Genomic DNA, 17,297 nt, shown 5'->3' with positions numbered 1-17,297 from the left:
ACTTGGGTCATCCTCTGCTGCCTTCCCAGGCCATTAGTAAGAAGCTGGATCAGAAGTGGAACAGCCAGGATTCAAACTAGTGCCCACATGGGTTGGCGGTATTGCAAGCAGCAGCTTATCCCACTATGGCACAATGCCCTGCCATTCAAAATTATTTAAAAAAAAGAATAATTTAGGGGCCGGCACCGTGTTCTAGTCCCAGTTGCTCCTCTTCCAGTCCAGCTCTCTGCTGTGGCCCAGGAGGGCAGTGGAGGATGGCCCAAGTGCTTGGGCCCCTGCACCCGCATGGGAGACCAGGAAGAAGTACCTGGCTCCTGGCTTCGGATCAGCACAGTGCGCTGGCCATAGCGGCCATTTTGGGGGTGAATCAATGGAAGGAAGACGTTTCTCTCTCTCATTGTCTAACTCTACCTGTCAAAATAAATAAATAGAAAACAATAATTTAAAAGGGCTGGCATTATGGTGCAGCTGAGTTAAACAGCTGCCTGAGATGCCGGCACACCATATGAGTGGTGGTTCGAGTTCTGGCTGCTCCACTTCTATTCCAGCTTCCTACTAATACGCCTGGGGAAGCAGCAGAAGATGGCCCAAATCTTTGGGCTCCTGCAGCCATGTGGTAGATCCACATGGAGTTCTGGGCTCATGACTTCAGCCTGGCCCAGCCCTGGCCCTTGCAGTCATTTAGGATGACCAGTGAATAGAAGATTTCTGTTTCTCTCTCTTCCCCTCTCTCCCTAACTCTGCCTTCCAAATAAATAAAACTTTAAAAAAGTAAATGAGACAAAACACTAAAAAAGAAGAAATTATTTAATCCATTTAGTGGTACATTAATTCCAGGCTATAAGTAAATCTAAAAATACTTAGTAAGGAACAACCATAGCTATACACTTTGAAAATACAATAGTCAAAACATTCCAAAATTATTGTATTAAGTTACAACAGGTGTCTTCTTTCTTTCTTAAGTAATTCTCATATGGATATTTTCTCAACCCATTCTACTATGACTACTAAGGCCTCACCCAAAATTTTTTTCTATTCATTTTCTGTCAGTCTCAAATATCAAATAGTAAAGAATGAAAGTGTTCCAGAATCAGAAAGTTTGCACCAACATTTAAGAATTTTCAGTACTTTCTGTCCTCTCCCACCTTTTCTACTGTTGAAGGATAGGGCAGGGCATGCTCTTAAGCATACCTCTAGCACTATTTTATTTATAGCAGGTTATGCCATTCTCTGAATCCTCAAGTTTACCACTGCTGTGCTTATTTATCATCTCTAGCAAATACAATCTGCAGCTGGTAAAGAATAGATCCTTATGAAATTCAAATCTTGACAACTAAGAAATGGTGTAACTTTACTTCAAACAGGTAAACTCAGTTTACTTACATATAGATTTTGAATTAAACCTAGAAGCATATTATCTTGAGCTCTAAAAGCAGTTTAGCCATTTTTCAAACTCAAAATATTTTTTGATAAACACAAACATCTCCTACTTACTGTTAGTAATATTACTGTTACCATTATTAACTCAAATGCAACCTAATATAATACTATACATAATTTTTTCAAACCATCCAACTTTCTCAAATACCAATACCTACTTGAGAATTGCTGTATTAAAGATGAACATTTAATAACTTTCAAAAATAGCACATCTCTAGATGCTTTCAAAGAACTCTAATGTGCCAAAAACATAAAATGGGAGATAATATAAAATCAATCAACTTACATATATAACATGTTCGTATCCAAGTCAATGCAAACAACATCTTGTGGTGGGTCATGAAGATCAAAATACCTTGAGTCAACTCCAACTATAAATGGGAAAGGTGCACTAAGCACTGCAGCCAGTGAAAGAGGACAAAGGGGAATATATGGGCATTGCCACTGAAATGGAAAGATCATCTGGGGAAAAAGTTTTAAAAAATTAACCAAATTTTAGATTTTCAACAAAATTATATAATTAATATTTCTGAAAAGGGACCACTGAAAGGCAGTTAAATCTAGTTTTGTTTCCACTTTAAACTTCATTCCACAATTAAATGACATTAAAATATTAAGAAATCCTTTACAATTTTAAAGCATGACAATCATCACAAGCACATAAAAAAGCTAACTGCTCTTTGTATTTTAATTCTTCTAATACCTATACAAAATTCACATTTCCATTTTAAAGAAAGAACCAAAACAGAGATAAAATTGTTCAAAAAATCATAAAACAAACTTAGAATCTTTAACTCCTATGCGTTAATTCTCAAAATAGCTTCTAACCAAAATCCAAGTAAAAGTACCAAGGATTAAAAGTCTGATTCTTGTGCAATAGTAATGACACCACTTGGGACACTAGTATCCCACATCAGAGTACCTGGGGTAGAGTCCCCACTCTGCTCCAGATTCTAGCTTCTTGATACTGCACACACTGGGAGGCAGCAGGAAAGGCCTCAAGTTTTTGGGTCCCTGTTACCCACACAGAAGACCTGGGATGAATGTCCCAGAACCTGGCTCCCAGCATTTGGAGAGTTAGCAAACAAATGGAAATTCCCTCTGTTTCTCTCTTTCTGCCTCTCAAATAAATAAAATAAAATTTCCAAAAAAAAAAAAAAAAAGATGTATTTATTTATTTGAAAGGCAGAGTTACAGCGAGGTAGAGGCAGAGAGATGGAATGAGGTCTTCCATCCACTGGTTCACTCCCTAAATGGGCACAACGGCCAGAGTTGGGCCTATCTGAAGCCAGAAGCAGAAGCTTCTTCCACATCTCCCACAAGGATACAGGAGCCCAAGGACTTGGGCCATCTTCTATTGCTTTCCCAAACCATAGCAGAGAGCTGGATCAGAAGTGGATCAGTTAGGACTCCAACTGGCGCTGATATGGGATGCTGGCACTGCAGGTGTTAGCTTTACTCGCAACACCATAACACCGGCCCCAAAATAAAATTTCTTTTTGAAAACCAACTGATAGTAATAGTCAGTTGAAATTTTCCTAACTGTTCAAGTCAATATATAAATTATGGTGCAGAGGGCAAAGCCACCGTCTAAGATGTCTACATCCCGTATCTGTAATGCCAAAGATTGAGTCCACCTCTGTCTTCCTAGCTAGCTTTCTGCTAATGAATCTGGGAGGCAACAGATAATGGCTCAAATAATTGAGTCCCTGCCACCCAAGTGGGAAACATGGATGGAGTTCTTGGCTCCTCACCTCAGGAGCTCCTTGCAGGCATTTAGGAATGAATCAGTGCATGGAGACCTCTCTCACTCTGTTACTCTGCCTATCAAATAAATCCTTACAAATATATACAATGATTCAACTTCAGTCAAGCCTGACACCAAATTTTTACATTTTCTGGGGCCAGCTAAGTGGCATAGCAGGTTAAGCATGCCAGCACCATACTGAGTGCCAGTTTGAGGCCTGCTTTCTCAGGCCATAACAGAGAGAAATGGATCAGAACTGGAGCAGCTGAGACCCAAACCGGCCCCCATATGGAACGCTGGCACTACAGGCAGTGGCTTTACCCACAACACCACAGCGCTGGCCCCTGCTGTCTTTTAAAGTCCAATTCAGTGTGGCCAGCGCTGTGGCATAGTGGGTAAAGCTGCCACCTGCAGTGCCAGCATGCTATGGCCTGAGAAAGCAGTAGAAGATGGTCCAAGTCCTTGGGCCTCTGCACCCATGTGGGAGACCCAGAACAAACTCCTGGCTCCTGGCTTCGGATTGGCGCAGCTCTGGCCGTTGCAGCCATTTGGGGATTGAACCAGCGGGTGGAAGACCTCTCTCTGTCTCTTTGCCTCTGCCTCTCTGTAACTCTTTCAAATAAATAAATAAATCTTAAAAAAAAAAAAAATGTCCAATTCAGTTCTCATGCTTATCCATCTTCCCTCATAACCAAAAAAATGCTTATAGGGGCCAGCGCCAAGGCTCACTTGGTTAATCCTCCGCCTGGGGTGCCAGCATCCCATATGGACGCCAGTTCTAGTCCCAGCTGCTCCTCTTCCAGTCCAGCTCTCTGCTGTGCCCCGGGAAGGCAGTGGAGGATGGCCCAAGTGTTTAGGACCCTGCACCCTGGAAGCCAGGAAGAAGCACCTGGCTCCTGGCTTGAGATCGGCGCAGTTCCAGCTGTAGTGGCCATTTTGGGGGTGAACCAACGGAAGGAAGACTTTTCTCTCTCACTATCTATAACTCTACCTGTCAAATAAATAAAATAAAATAAATAAATAAAAAACAGCTTATAGCATTCACTACTCCTGCATAATTATAGATTATTATTAGAGTTGCAATTCTTGTCTTCAATCCATTTATTTAACAAATACTTAGACATATCCTATATGCCAAGCACTGTTCTAGATGAGACCATAACGTGAATGAAACAAAGATCCCTGCCTTCCTGGCATGCATAGTCTAGGGTAAGAGTCAGCACACTTTTTCTATGTTAATATGTTAAGCCTTGCAAGCCATACTGTCTCTGTCACAACTTAATTATCATATTAATACATGAAAGTAGTCATAGGCAATATGTAAACAAACAGCCTATGTTTCATTGAAACTGTACTTAAAAAAACAGGTGACAGGCAGTATTTGGTTACAGTTTGCTAACACTTGGTCTAGCAAGAAGTAGAAAATAAACAAGATATAATAAATGAAATATATACATCAGGAATCGGTAAGTGCTGAGGAAAAAAAAAAAGACAAGTAAAGCCATGTGAAAGTCATAAGAGTTCATAGCAAGAGAGAGAAAAGCAGATTATATTAGAACAAATACAAGAGTGAGCTGAAACCTAAAGAATGTGAGGGATTTAGCCAGGGAGACCATCAAAGGAGAAGAGGGTTTCAAAGAGAAGGTACAGCCTGGCAAAGGCCTTAAGGTATGGAGATTGCTTCATATTCCTGAAGTAGGATCTGAAGGATTCCTGGGCACAATCTGAAGCATAGTGAGCAAAGACTTCAGATTATCTTACACCTGCACTATCTCAGAAACCTCTGAACGATGAGACAGCAAAATATAATATCCTCTTCACCACTGACTTCTGCAACATAATCATAGTTCTTTTTTATTCTCTTTTTAAAAAAGATTTTTATTTATTTATTTGAGAGACAGAGTTACAGAGGGAGGGAGAGATAGAGAGAGAGGTCTTCCATCCACTGGTTCACTCCCTAGATGGCCGCGATGGCTGGGGCTGGGCTGATCCGAAGCAGGAACCAGGAGCTTCTTCCAGGTCTCACATGTGGCTGCAGGTGCCCAAGAAGTTGGGCCATCTTCTTCTGCTTTCCCAAGGCTATTGCAAAGAGTTGGATCAGATGTGAAGCAGCTGGGACTTCAGCCAGCGCTCATATGGGATTTCAGCACCACAGGTGGAAGCTTAGTCCACTACGCCACAACGCCGGCCCCACATAGTTATTTTTCAAAAAGCACTTAGAGGTTTCATCAATTTTTGCTACCAGTCTCTATTAATTCTTTGATATTCAAATCATTGTGTTTAAAGCATTCATCCTGTCACCATCATTTCCAATTTTTCTTCTTCAAGGGTAACTTGCCTAACTACCAAATCCCAATTTAAATATGATTTTGCATGCAATTCAGTATTCTAAAATCAGTTACATAAACCTCATATAATCTTGCTTTTTCCATAAAATTACCAATTCTACATTACATTTTCTACCTATTCTTATTCTGTATTGCTGAAAATCAATCAATAAAGGGCTACAAAGACTGACAAAGGAGCATGGATAAATACTATTGTTTGAAGAAGGAATATTTGAGTGGGAAGTTCTTAAAACTGATCAGTACATGAAGCAGTATCTTCATAACTTTTTGTTTTACATGCAACTGTAGACTTAGAAAAGTAACATTTAGTGAGAATCCCATCCATAAACTATCTCATATGGTTATTATTATTTTCATTCCTCACAGCAATTATTTCTCTGACCAGATTAAGTTCCTGGAGACCTACTCCATTCATTGTTTTAAGAAGTATTTACTGAATGTCTACATCACTAGACAAGTGTAGTAAGTGCTGAGAATACACCAGTAAATAAGAGACTGGATCCTTACTTCCAAGAGACTTACATTCTTAAAATGGGGAGAGAGTCAAATATTTTATATAAAACTGATGGGAGATAAGTTTGGGAAAAGGAACATATAAAATTCTACACAAAGGCCTATCAAACCCTACTTCATAAGCACAGTAGGAATTACCAAGGGGTTTTAAACAAGGAAGATTATATTTATATATATATATATTATATATATATATAATCAAAGCTTTGTTAAGAATTAAACAATTGTATACTGCTCTATTTTCATAACCACTCCCCATATATTATTATCTCATTATGATTAAAAATTAAAATGACATTAACCATGTAATTTATTTGCATAATTTCAGAGCAGCTGAAATTGGCCAGAGCATTTCATTTAGCACCATCAGCTTTACTCATGAGTTCTATTCTTATGTAATATAGTTTCTATTCTCTATAGAACCCTAAAATATGAACAGTTTTCCTAAAATACAAATCATCATCATTTTCCTTATACTTCCTATTTCTCTTTGCAACTTGATTATATTTATGAGTATGTTAAACTTTTACTAGGCTGATAATACTCAAAGTTGTTATCTTTGAAAGAAATATCTCTTTAAAATATAAAAAAAAACCCTCTGTCAGTAATCTTGTCCTAAAAGGAAAATGCTATACTTACAGCTACCACAGCTTCAGCTACCCCAGTCAACACAGCTGGCCTAAGAGAATGTAGGAGAATCTTGCTCTCAAGTAAAACAAAGAGCAGTAGTGTTGCACAATTCTCAGGACCTAGATTCATTAGCAAAGTGCTAAAGTTGGCGCCACTAGAAAAAAAAAAGAGACAATTGTGAACTACTTTGATAAAACATGTTAATAGTTTCTTATTAAATTATGTCCTTAGTATTAATGGATTGAGAATCTAGTGTTAATTTGGGGAACTTATTTATTAATGAAAACCAAAAAGTAGCAAATTTAATGAGATAGTATGAGGTGACTTAAATGCTTCCTTTGGTCACAAAGGCGCATGTATAAGGAAAGACTTTCCTGAAGCAGCCATCTGAACTGAGCTCAAACACACGGAGGTTAGTAGGAGAGAGTAGCAGTAACATATAGCAAAAGCCCTAGAGCAAGAAATGCTTTTATAGTAATATTCAAGAAATTGAAATAAATGTTTTATGACAACAGCATTGTAGAGAGTGAAAAAAAATTTTAAAAGATTAGGCTGAAATTAAAATGACAAATTATATTTGCATTCCCAAAAGTACATGCTGCTGCAAGTGTGGGTCAAGAACTAGAGGAAAATGAGAATAAAAGGGTACCAACTAAGAGATTAATAATATACTCCACTTAAGAAATCAAGCTAGCCTGGAATAGTGATACAGATGAAGGCACCACGTCTGATCCAGCTCCCTGCTAATATGCCTGGGAAAGCAGCAGAAGACGGCCCAAGTCCTGGAACCCCTACCACCCATGTGGCAGACCCAGAAGACACTCTTGGCTCCTAGCTTCTGCCTGGTCCTGCCCCAGTCGTTGCGGCCATTTGGGGAGTAAACCAGCAGATGGAAGATTTCTCTTTCTCTGTCTTTCCCTCCCCTTATGTAAGTCTGACTTTCAAATAATAATAATAATAATAATAATAAAAAATCTTAAAAAAAAAAGTCAAAGATTATATGCAAGAAGTGTGACTGCTTGTAATTGTCATCCAGGCAAAAAAAAAGGCAAATGGATTCAAGACACCTTAGGAAGCTAAAATCAGTTCACTTTGAATATACATTTAGTGATAAACTGGATGGGGAAGGGAAATGAGAGGAAAAGAGAAGTATTCTCTATAGCCAATCTTTTAACTTTCTTAAGTGGTCCCACTTTAAAAATAGCCCCATCATCCTCCCAGGTACCAAAGTTAGAAATATTAAGGCTATCCTTATCTAACTGTGAAATAACATATAACTTTACTATCTAAAATATTTTAAAGCATTCTGTCCCAAATTTAATAAACACATAATTTTAAATACCATAAATTACCTTAGTGGTAAAGGTGTAGATACTGGTTGAGATAATATTAATGCATCGTGGACTGACAGCTTTAAAAAAAAAAAAAAGTAAATTAACCAAACCAACTTTGCAATCTAAATATTTAGACTAAAAGTAAAATGGAAAATGAGTTTTTAATATGCAGACATACTTTTTGAAATAAATACTAAGATGTAAAATGATAGTTTTAGTTCTTTTTAGCTAAATAGTTAATTTGATTGAATTCTGATTCAGTTAATTGGTTAAAATACAGCTACTTAAAAGTTTCAGAATATACTTTCAAAAAACAGGATAAAACCGAAGCTCTGGCATCCCATATGGGTGCTGGTTTGAGTCCCAGCTGCTTCACTTCTGATCCAGTTTCCTGATAATGTGCTTGGGAAAGCAGCATAAGATGGCCCAAATGCTTGGGCCCCTGCACCCATGTGGGAGACCCAGAAGGAGCTCCTGGCTCCTGGTTTCAGCCTGGCCCAGCCACGGCTGTTGTGGCCATGTGGAGAGTGAACAAGTGGATGGAAGACCTCTCTTTCTATGTCTCTTCTCTCTCTCACTGTAATTCAGCCTTTCAAATAAATAACATAAATCTTTTTTTAAAAGCATAAAACTTATTCAAAAGACCGGTAAGCACTTGGTAGTTGTTTGGTTTATATGAATGTCTGCTAAACTGAAATACATTCAAGAGCAACAATCTCTGATTAATCCTAATAAAACGTGAATAATTTCTTATGAAAAGTTTTTAAATAGCTTGCTTCTATTGACCAATACTATATAAATGGTCAATATGCAAACTGCTATGGCTTAGGAAGAGATGGTATATGGAGAGCCAAACATTTAGCAACTTTTTTAGCAATCTGACTTCACTCCCATATCCAAACACAATACCAGTGGAGTCGTGTCTATGAACAGAGTATAGGTGTATTCATGTCTATACTGATCTCACATGGTAAGCTGCATGTTATAAGCTGTAAACCCACCTGGATCTGCCACTTATTGAAAGTAAAAAGAAACCAGTCTTTTGGTATAGACAGCTTGAAAAACACTGTTATAACCTACTTCTGTTAGCTGATTTCCTATTTATATTTATTAGTCACTCTGATATTAAGATCTTGCCCATGACTTATTTCTGGGTTTTAGATGATTAAAATTAGCAACATAAAGGCCATGCATAGACCAAGAACGATCATGTCATGGATTATAATTATGCCAATTCTTTACACCCAGGATCCACACTAGTAAAGAAACAATGCTCAGTAAAACTAAAAAATCAGGAAATTCAAGGATGTTATGAATACATATTATTTCATCCCAAAAATGAATACCCAAAGTATCATAAAGTTGATCAGCAAAAAACTAACTGCATATATTGATCTTATTCTCTTATGTTATACATGGAACCTTAATTTTTAGCCCCAAAGGGTTGTAGAACCCATTCTGCAATGCTTAGAATGAACATAAGCAGATCTCTCCCAAGAGATACTCTTTTTTGATTACCTGTACAAGGATTCTTGGTCTTTGTGGTGAAGGAAAAGGGATGTTTTGCATAAAATGTGAAATGTGCCTGGAAAATTTTTGAAATAAAGATCATAATTACTTTCCTAAAGTGATTCATAGATTTTAACATATGTTAGATATCATCCCACTTACCTGAAACTTATGCTAAATAATTATTTGCTCAATACAAGTATACTTATGCCCACTAAACTTATAAAATGCATAATATATTTCCTGATTCATAGTTTATATTAATATAGTTATCATCAGGAAGGTGAAAATAATTTTCATGAAAGAAAATCATTTTTATAGCCCTGATTATCCCTGCTGACATAAGGAGCAATAAATTGTACTATAACAAATCAATACTAATACAGTAAAAGAGAACAAAATTTAATTCCAGAATTACTACTACAACTCTGAGCAAACCACCTACTCCCTGTATTTCTCTACCTATAAGTAATGCTTTTAAATTTCTCCCTAAGTTAAGTTCTTAAGGGTCTAAAATGTAGGTATTACCTCAACCAAGAAAAAAATGAGCACATATACTGATTCTTTTTTTTTTTTTCCACAAACTATTCCTAGAACTTTAATTTTTCAAGATTGCTAACATGGCTATTAGTAAATTTTATTTCAAAAATTCTTAAATTAATCCAACAGTTTAAAGCTAAATCTAAAACTATGAACCATTAAATGGGTATTCCATGAGTACAACATTAAAGTTGAATCTATATCTCTATACCAAATTGTAATAACCTCACATTCAGTATTACACTCAGTATTATACTTTTAAAGCTTCAGATAAGTACCCTCACCTTGCATAACAAAGGAAATTTCAAATAAAGGGGAAAATATGAAGAATTATAATATATATAATATATATATAATAATAAAACCAAAACCTTACATTAAACATCAGTGCAAAGATGTTTTGTAGTTAATAACTATTTTTCTGTTGGCTATCAGAGAATGAATAGGAAAAAGAACATATAAGACACAATGAGTTACTTCTTCATTGAAATTTCAAAAGATAATGACTTGGCCATCCTTACCCACTACTCTTTAATTTTCAGTTTAGTCAGTGACTTAGGTGAAAAAGGCAATAAGGGAAAAAGCAGAGTAAAGGTGACTCTCTGCCCCTTTCAACCTTTGTGATAAGGTTAGACAAACAATGAAATGTATATCTGTACAGCCAGTTTTTCCACCAGACATCTCTCTCATCAGAATACATACTTTTCAATGGGAAGAGGATGTGGTCCAGACACAGAAAGTTTGTAGATGAACATAAGAAATTTTCTAAAGGCTTCAAAAAAAGGCCAGTGTGAAAGTAAACAAATGCATTTGTTTGAATTGATGGATTTGGAGATCACTTTTCTCTCCACAGGTGTCAACAGGCCCAGCTGCATAAGCTGTTTCTCTGTTAAAAGTTCCCGGGAGTAAGGTTCATAAAACTGGATGGCAGCTCCATATACCTACAAGTAACAGAATTCTGGTATAAGATTCCAGTTTGTTTTAAAAATTAATTTCTCTTTATCCCTTATTAAAACAAGAAATATTTGCTCAGAGACCATACTAAAACATATAAATGGGGAAAAAAAAACTCACCTAAAATTCTATCCCAGATAATGAGATGTTGATATAAATCCTTCTAGATTTTTTTTCTCCTGCAATGCATCAACCATGTAACTTATACAAAAATGAACAGTAACCTTTTGTAATTTCCTTTCATTTTTAATCATATAGTGAAATTTTTTACCTAGCTGCTACCCTACAGAACACACTCTAATGATCTTATTGTTGTGGTAAAACATACATAAAATTTATCATTTGAACATTTTTAAGTGCACAATTTGAAGGCATTAAGTACCTTCACAGCGCTGTACAATGATCATCACTGTCCATTTCCAAAATTTTTTCACAGCCCCAAACAGAAGTTCCACACCCCTTTAAATAATAATTTTCGGAGCCAACATTGTGGCATAGCAGGTAAAGCCACCATTTGCAACGTTGTCCTGGCTGATCCACTTCTGATCCAGCTCCCTGCTAATGGCCTTGGAAAAACAGCAGAAGATGCCCAAGTGTTTGGGTTCCTGCCACTCATATAGGAGATCCAGATAAAGCTCCTGACTTTAGCTTGGCCCAGGGCTAGCTGTTGCAGCCATCTGGAGAGTAAACCAGTGGATGGAAGACCTCTCCATCTCTCTCTAACTAAGACTTTCAAAATAAATAAATAAATTTTTTAGATAATACTAATATAATAATAAGTTTACACTGTCCCATCCCTACCCCAAATCCCTAGAAATCCGTATTCTCCTTTTCATATTTATACACTTGCCTATTCTAGGTACCTCCTTTAAGTAGAAGCATACAATATTTGCCTTTTTGTATCTGGCTTATTTTACTTCACATGTTTTCAAGATTGATTCAGGTTACAATACCTATCCGAATTTCATTCCTTTTAAAAGCGAAGGAATATTCTATATCAATATATTCATTTAATCCCATTTACTCATTGTTGGCCATTTGGGTTATTGCCACCTTTAGTACTGTGAATGATGCTGCCAAGAACTTTGGCATATGAGTATCTGAGTCACTGCTTCCTTAGGTAGAACTACTGGATCATAACATTTTATGTTTAATTTTTGAAGAAGCTATCAAACTGTTTCCCACAGCAGCAGAACCACTCGACATTCCTACCAGCAATGTTCAAGGGTTCCAGTTCCTCCACATCATCAGTACTTGCTTTGTTTTGTGTATGAAATGATGTCTCACTGTGGTTTTCATTTGCATTTCCCTAATGAGTAGTAATGTTGAGCATCTTTTCAAAAGCTTATTTGAATATTTGCATATTTTCTTTGGAGAAATGCCAATTTAAGTCCATTCCCCATTTTTTAAATTGGATTGTTCAGTTTTTTGTTGGTAAGTTGTAGAAGTCTTTATATATTCTGGTTATAAACACCATACCAGCTACATGATTTTCAAACATTTATTCTCTTTCTGTGGGTTGTCTTGCTACCCAATATAATAATAATAACGTTCTTAAATAGCCAAAAGTATTTAATTTTGATAAATCCAATTTATCTACTTTTTTCTTTTGGTACCTATGCTATTAATGCCATATCCAAGAAATTACTGTCAAACTCAATGTCATGAAGATTTTCCTCTAAACTTTATTCTAAGAGTTTGACACTTTTAGCTCCTAAATTTAGGTCTTTGATCTACCTTAAGTTAATTTATGTATATGTAATTAACTACATCTGTTTACAGTCAGATCTAAACTTTTTATTTCCTTTACTCTTTCAGTTTCTTTCAACTTAGGAGACCCCAAGTGGCCTTATTATTTGCTTTGCTTAGATCTTCAAAAAAGGTTAAGCACTTTTTTTTTTTTTTTAAGAAAAGATATATTTATTTGAAAGGCAGTTAAAGCGAGAGAGAGAAGGAAAGACACAGCAAGAGAACTTCCATCTGCTGGTTCACTCCCCAGGTGGCAGCAAGAGCTGGGCCAGGAGGACACCAGGAGCAAGGAGCTTCTTCTGAGTCTTTCTCATGGTGCAGGGGCCCAAAGACTTGAGCTCTGATGCTTTGATGCTTTCCTAGGCGCATTAGCAGGAAGCTGGATTGGAAGTGGAGCAGCTGGGACTTGGAACTGGCACCTATATGTGATGCTGGCACCTCAAGCCAAGGCTTTAACCTGCAGTGCCACAGTGCCAGCCCCTATAAATAATTCTTAAGATAGCCAGTTAGTTTGGTTGTACATAATCCAGTTAACATAGTACTGACCACGTATTTATCATATTCCAGACACTATGCTGAAGATTTTGCAAACGTTATGTTTAATACAGTGGTGGTGAACATACAGACTGTGGAATAAAGACACAGCTGTATTTTGTTTAATCTTTATGAGTCAGCTTTGTTGGTTACATTTTTTCAGTAAAATCGCCTATTTTATTGAATTTCCTAATGTAACCTTGCATTTTGAAATTTCTATTATTGTCTTAGTTACTAATACTGTTTATTTTTTCCTTCTCTTTTTTATTGTATCATTTCATTTCATTTTTTTAAAACACACTTTATATAACAAGTAGGTCTCGGGCTGGCATCCTGTTTGGGCACCAGTTCCCATCCTAACTCCTCATCTCCAATCCAGCTCCCTTTTAACGGCCTGGGAAAAGCAGTGGAAGACGGCCCAAGTATTTGGGCCCCTACCTCCCATGCGGGACAACACCCAAAAGAATCTTCTGCTCCTGACTTCAGTGTGGCTCAGTCCTGGCCCTTGCAGCTATCTGGGGACTGAAAGAACAGATGGAAGATCTCTTTTTCTTTGTCTCGTCCTTTGATTCTGACTTTCAAAATAAATAAATAAATCTTTTTTAAGAAAAATATACAAGTCTTTTTCTCTGTTTTTTTTTTTTTAATTTTATTTCTTTGTTTTTTGGTGTTCCATGGTTTCACTATAAGAAAAGTTGGTTGTATTTATTTATTTATTTTTTTTTTTTTTTTTTTTTTTTTTTTGACAGGCAGAGTGGACAGTGAGAGAGAGACAGAGAGAGAAAGGTCTTCCTTTGCCGTTGGTTCACCCTCCAATGGCCGCCGCTGCAGCCGGCGCACCGCGCTGCTCCGATGGCAGGAGCCAGGATCCAGGTGCTTTTTCCTGGTCTCCCATGGGGTGCAGGGCCCAAGCACCTGGGCCATCCTCCACTGCACTCCCTGGCCATAGCAGAGAGCTGGCCTGGAAGAGGGGCAACCGGGACAGAATCCGGTGCCCCGACCGGGACTAGAACCCAGTGTGCCGGCGCCGCAAGGTGGAGGATTAGCCTATTGAGCCACGGCGCCGGCTCGGTTGTATTTATTTTTATTCCTTTTAAGATTTATTTATGGGGCCGGCGCTGTTAATCCTCCACCTGTGGCGCCAGCATCCCATGTGGGCACTGGGTTCTAGTACTGGTTGCTCCTCTTCCTGTCCAGCTCTCTGCTGTGGCCTGGGAGGGCAGTGGAGGATGGCCCAAATGCTTGGGCCTCTGCACTCGCATGGAAGACCAGGAAGAAGCACCTGGCTTCAGATCGGCACAGCACCAGCCATGGCAGCCATTTGGGGAGTGAACCAGTGGAAGGAAGACCTTTCTCTCTGTCTCTCTCTCTCACTGCCTATAACTCTACCTGTCAAATACAACAACAACAACAAAAAAAAGATTTATTTATTCATTTATTTATTTGAAAGGCAAAGCAACAGACAAGAGAAGACAGAAATCTTCCATCTGCTGGTTCACTCCCATGTGGGATGCCAGAATCATAAGCAGCAGCTTACCCCTCTGTACCAAATGCCAGCCTTTATATTTTCCACTGAAAAGAGTGTATCTTTAATCTGAAGACTCCATTTTTCATCAACATTAGAAAACTCTCAACATTAGCACTTAGAATGCTGGCTTTTTTTTAATTTCTTCCTTTGGAATTCAATGAATAGCTATTTGTAAACTCTTTTACCTTCTACACTTTCCTTCTCTACATTTAAGGTAACCATCTTCTACTTCACTAATTCTCTTTTCAGATAGGTTTTGTTTTTTTTTTTTTTTTTTTTTTTTTTTGACAGGCAGAGTGGACAGTGAGAGAGAGAGACAGAGAGAAAGGTCTTCCTTTGCCGTTGGTTCACCCTCCAGTGGCCGCCGCGGCCGGCACACCGCGCTGATCTGATGGCAGGAGCCAGGTACTTATCCTGGTCTCCCATAGGGTGCAGGACCCAAGCACTTGGGCCATCCTCCACTGCACTCCCTGGCCACAGCAGAGAGCTGGCCTGGAAGAGGGGCAACCGGGACAGAATCCGGCACCCCGACCGGGACTAGAACCCGGTGTGCCGGCGCCAAAAGGCAGAGGATTAGCCTAGTGAGCCGCAGCGCCGGCCCCAGATAGGTATATCTTAAGCATTATATTTTTCGTTTCTAGACCTTTGATTCTTTTTCTAATCTGTCCATTCATGTTTCAAAATATGCTGCACCTTCTTTGATATATTGAGCCCCTCTATTATGTCTTGAATCATTTCAATTATATATTCAACTTTCTACATTTGTTATTCTATCATTTCAGTGTCTTGAAAGCTTGGAGCTCATTCGTTTTTTACTGTGTCTTGCTAATTCCCAATAGAGTACCTATGTGTTTTAGTCATTACTATCTTGAAACTTGGGTTAGAGGTATCTACCCAGAAAAGACTTTGTAATTTGCTTCTTTCAAAGCTCCAGAGTTTATCAGGACCTGAAACCAATTTTCATGCTAACTTCTCACATTGGGCATTATAAATATAAACCAAAATGTATTGTGTCCAAATAATCCTAACACTCAAATAAAGCTTCTCTTAACCATTTATGGGATAAAAACATGGACAAATAGTTTTAATTAGTAAGACAAAATTATACCTTTTCAGCTGAAGAACCTGTCAGGACAAAAGTCGAAAAAACTGGAAGTGGATATTTGGTTTGAGGATCCCAGCATTCAATTGTGGCTCCCATAGGAAGGCAAAAGAGAGGTACAGACTCTGAGAGGGGAAATGACTCATAGTCATCTTCTGGGTATCTAAAAATTAAACCTTTTGGAGAAAGGAGACAATGATGAATTTTTTAAAAATAGCTATTATTCTATAAATTATTTGATATATTTTAATAGAATAATAACAAATTTTGGATAAAATTTCAAAATCAAATTTTTTCTTGCTGTAATAGAAATTAAAATAATAAACTTACTCCTTATATTTTACCAACAGAATTACAGTTAATTAAAACACAGAAATGTATTAAAAACACTATTCAAACAATCTGATCAATAATTGTAATGTCAACATCTTATGCAGACCAACTGTTTCAGTTAGAGAAGGGACAAGTATAACAAAATATTGCCAAGGCAACAGACATAATACTTAAATTCATCCAGAGAGAGAATTAATATAAAAGACATGCAACATGATAAATAAATTAAATACAAACGCTTATGACTGAATGCAGAGTTTATGATCCCAGAAAGCAGGAGCAGGGAGCATTATAACAAACACAGCAAAGCTCCTTCAGAACAAAGCAGCAGCATGACATGTTAAAGTTAAGTAGACACTAACACTACCAACATACAGACCACCTCTAAGTTAAAAACTTGGAAACTCAATAGCAGATTTCTGAGTCCAAATTTAGTCTGCAAAACACTGTATTCTTCAATAAGTGTTCCATACCAAATATTTGAACACTTTCAGAAAAGCTTCTTTTAGCATGTTTTTAAACTGACATTCTCCCCACCAAAAAGGTAAATATTTTAAGAAATTACAATCAACACATTAAAACAATACTAACAGTATATTTTAAAATGATACTGAATTTATTTTTATTATGTATTAATCATTAATGTTTTTATGAGATTAAAAATTTTCACAAATTAATCTGCCTGACTTCCCTGAAGTAACACTTCATTTCAGAAATTGTGCATAATGAAAAGTATTTGGTACTGTTTCTCTTCACAAAGTATTCCAGTATCTCTTCTATTTACAACTGGAGCATACCTGTATTTTCAGTTTCTACCCCACCATACCAGTGGGATGAAGAGGTCACACTTAAATCTTTACAGCCCTGGACACTTTACTGTGCAGTAAGAATGTGGCGAAAGATTTCTCAAACACTTCATGGCAGAAAAGTTTCTCAGGCCCTCCTCTCCTTCATATAGCTGAGTCTTTGCAACAAGGGAGAAAGGAAGAAAGTCCACCTTTCATGGCAAGTAACATGTGGTTTCAAATCAGACACA

General features: G+C 37.4%; 1 protein-coding gene across 9 annotated transcripts in view; it reads right to left on the bottom strand.

Moving 5' to 3' along the window:
• DENND4C (DENN domain containing 4C) overlaps positions 1–17,297 on the bottom strand; it is a 129,106-nt gene that overhangs the window by 73,540 nt on the left and 38,269 nt on the right. For 6 of the 9 annotated variants that reach the window (XR_011380242.1, XM_051857424.2, XM_002708081.5 and 3 more), the window contains 6 exons: positions 15,935–16,104; positions 10,764–11,002; positions 9,531–9,597; positions 8,031–8,089; positions 6,688–6,832; positions 1,727–1,902 (listed from right to left, as the gene is read on the bottom strand). Coding sequence is in view for 7 of the 9 variants with exons in the window: in XM_051857424.2 (XP_051713384.2) it covers positions 1,727–1,902; positions 6,688–6,832; positions 8,031–8,089; positions 9,531–9,597; positions 10,764–11,002; positions 15,935–16,104 (856 nt within the window). In the remaining 2 variants the exon portion in view is untranslated. Of the gene's footprint in view, positions 1–1,726; positions 1,903–6,687; positions 6,833–8,030; positions 8,090–9,530; positions 9,598–10,763; positions 11,003–15,934; positions 16,105–17,058; positions 17,226–17,297 lie in introns of those variants that run through there. The other 3 variants (XM_051857432.2, XM_070052796.1, XM_051857437.2) reach the window with 2 other exon arrangements.

The sequence above is a fragment of the Oryctolagus cuniculus genome, chromosome 1 (genome assembly GCF_964237555.1).
Source record: "Oryctolagus cuniculus chromosome 1, mOryCun1.1, whole genome shotgun sequence".
Classification (NCBI taxonomy): Eukaryota; Metazoa; Chordata; class Mammalia; order Lagomorpha; family Leporidae; genus Oryctolagus; species Oryctolagus cuniculus.
This window is presented reverse-complemented; position numbering and strand designations above follow the sequence as displayed.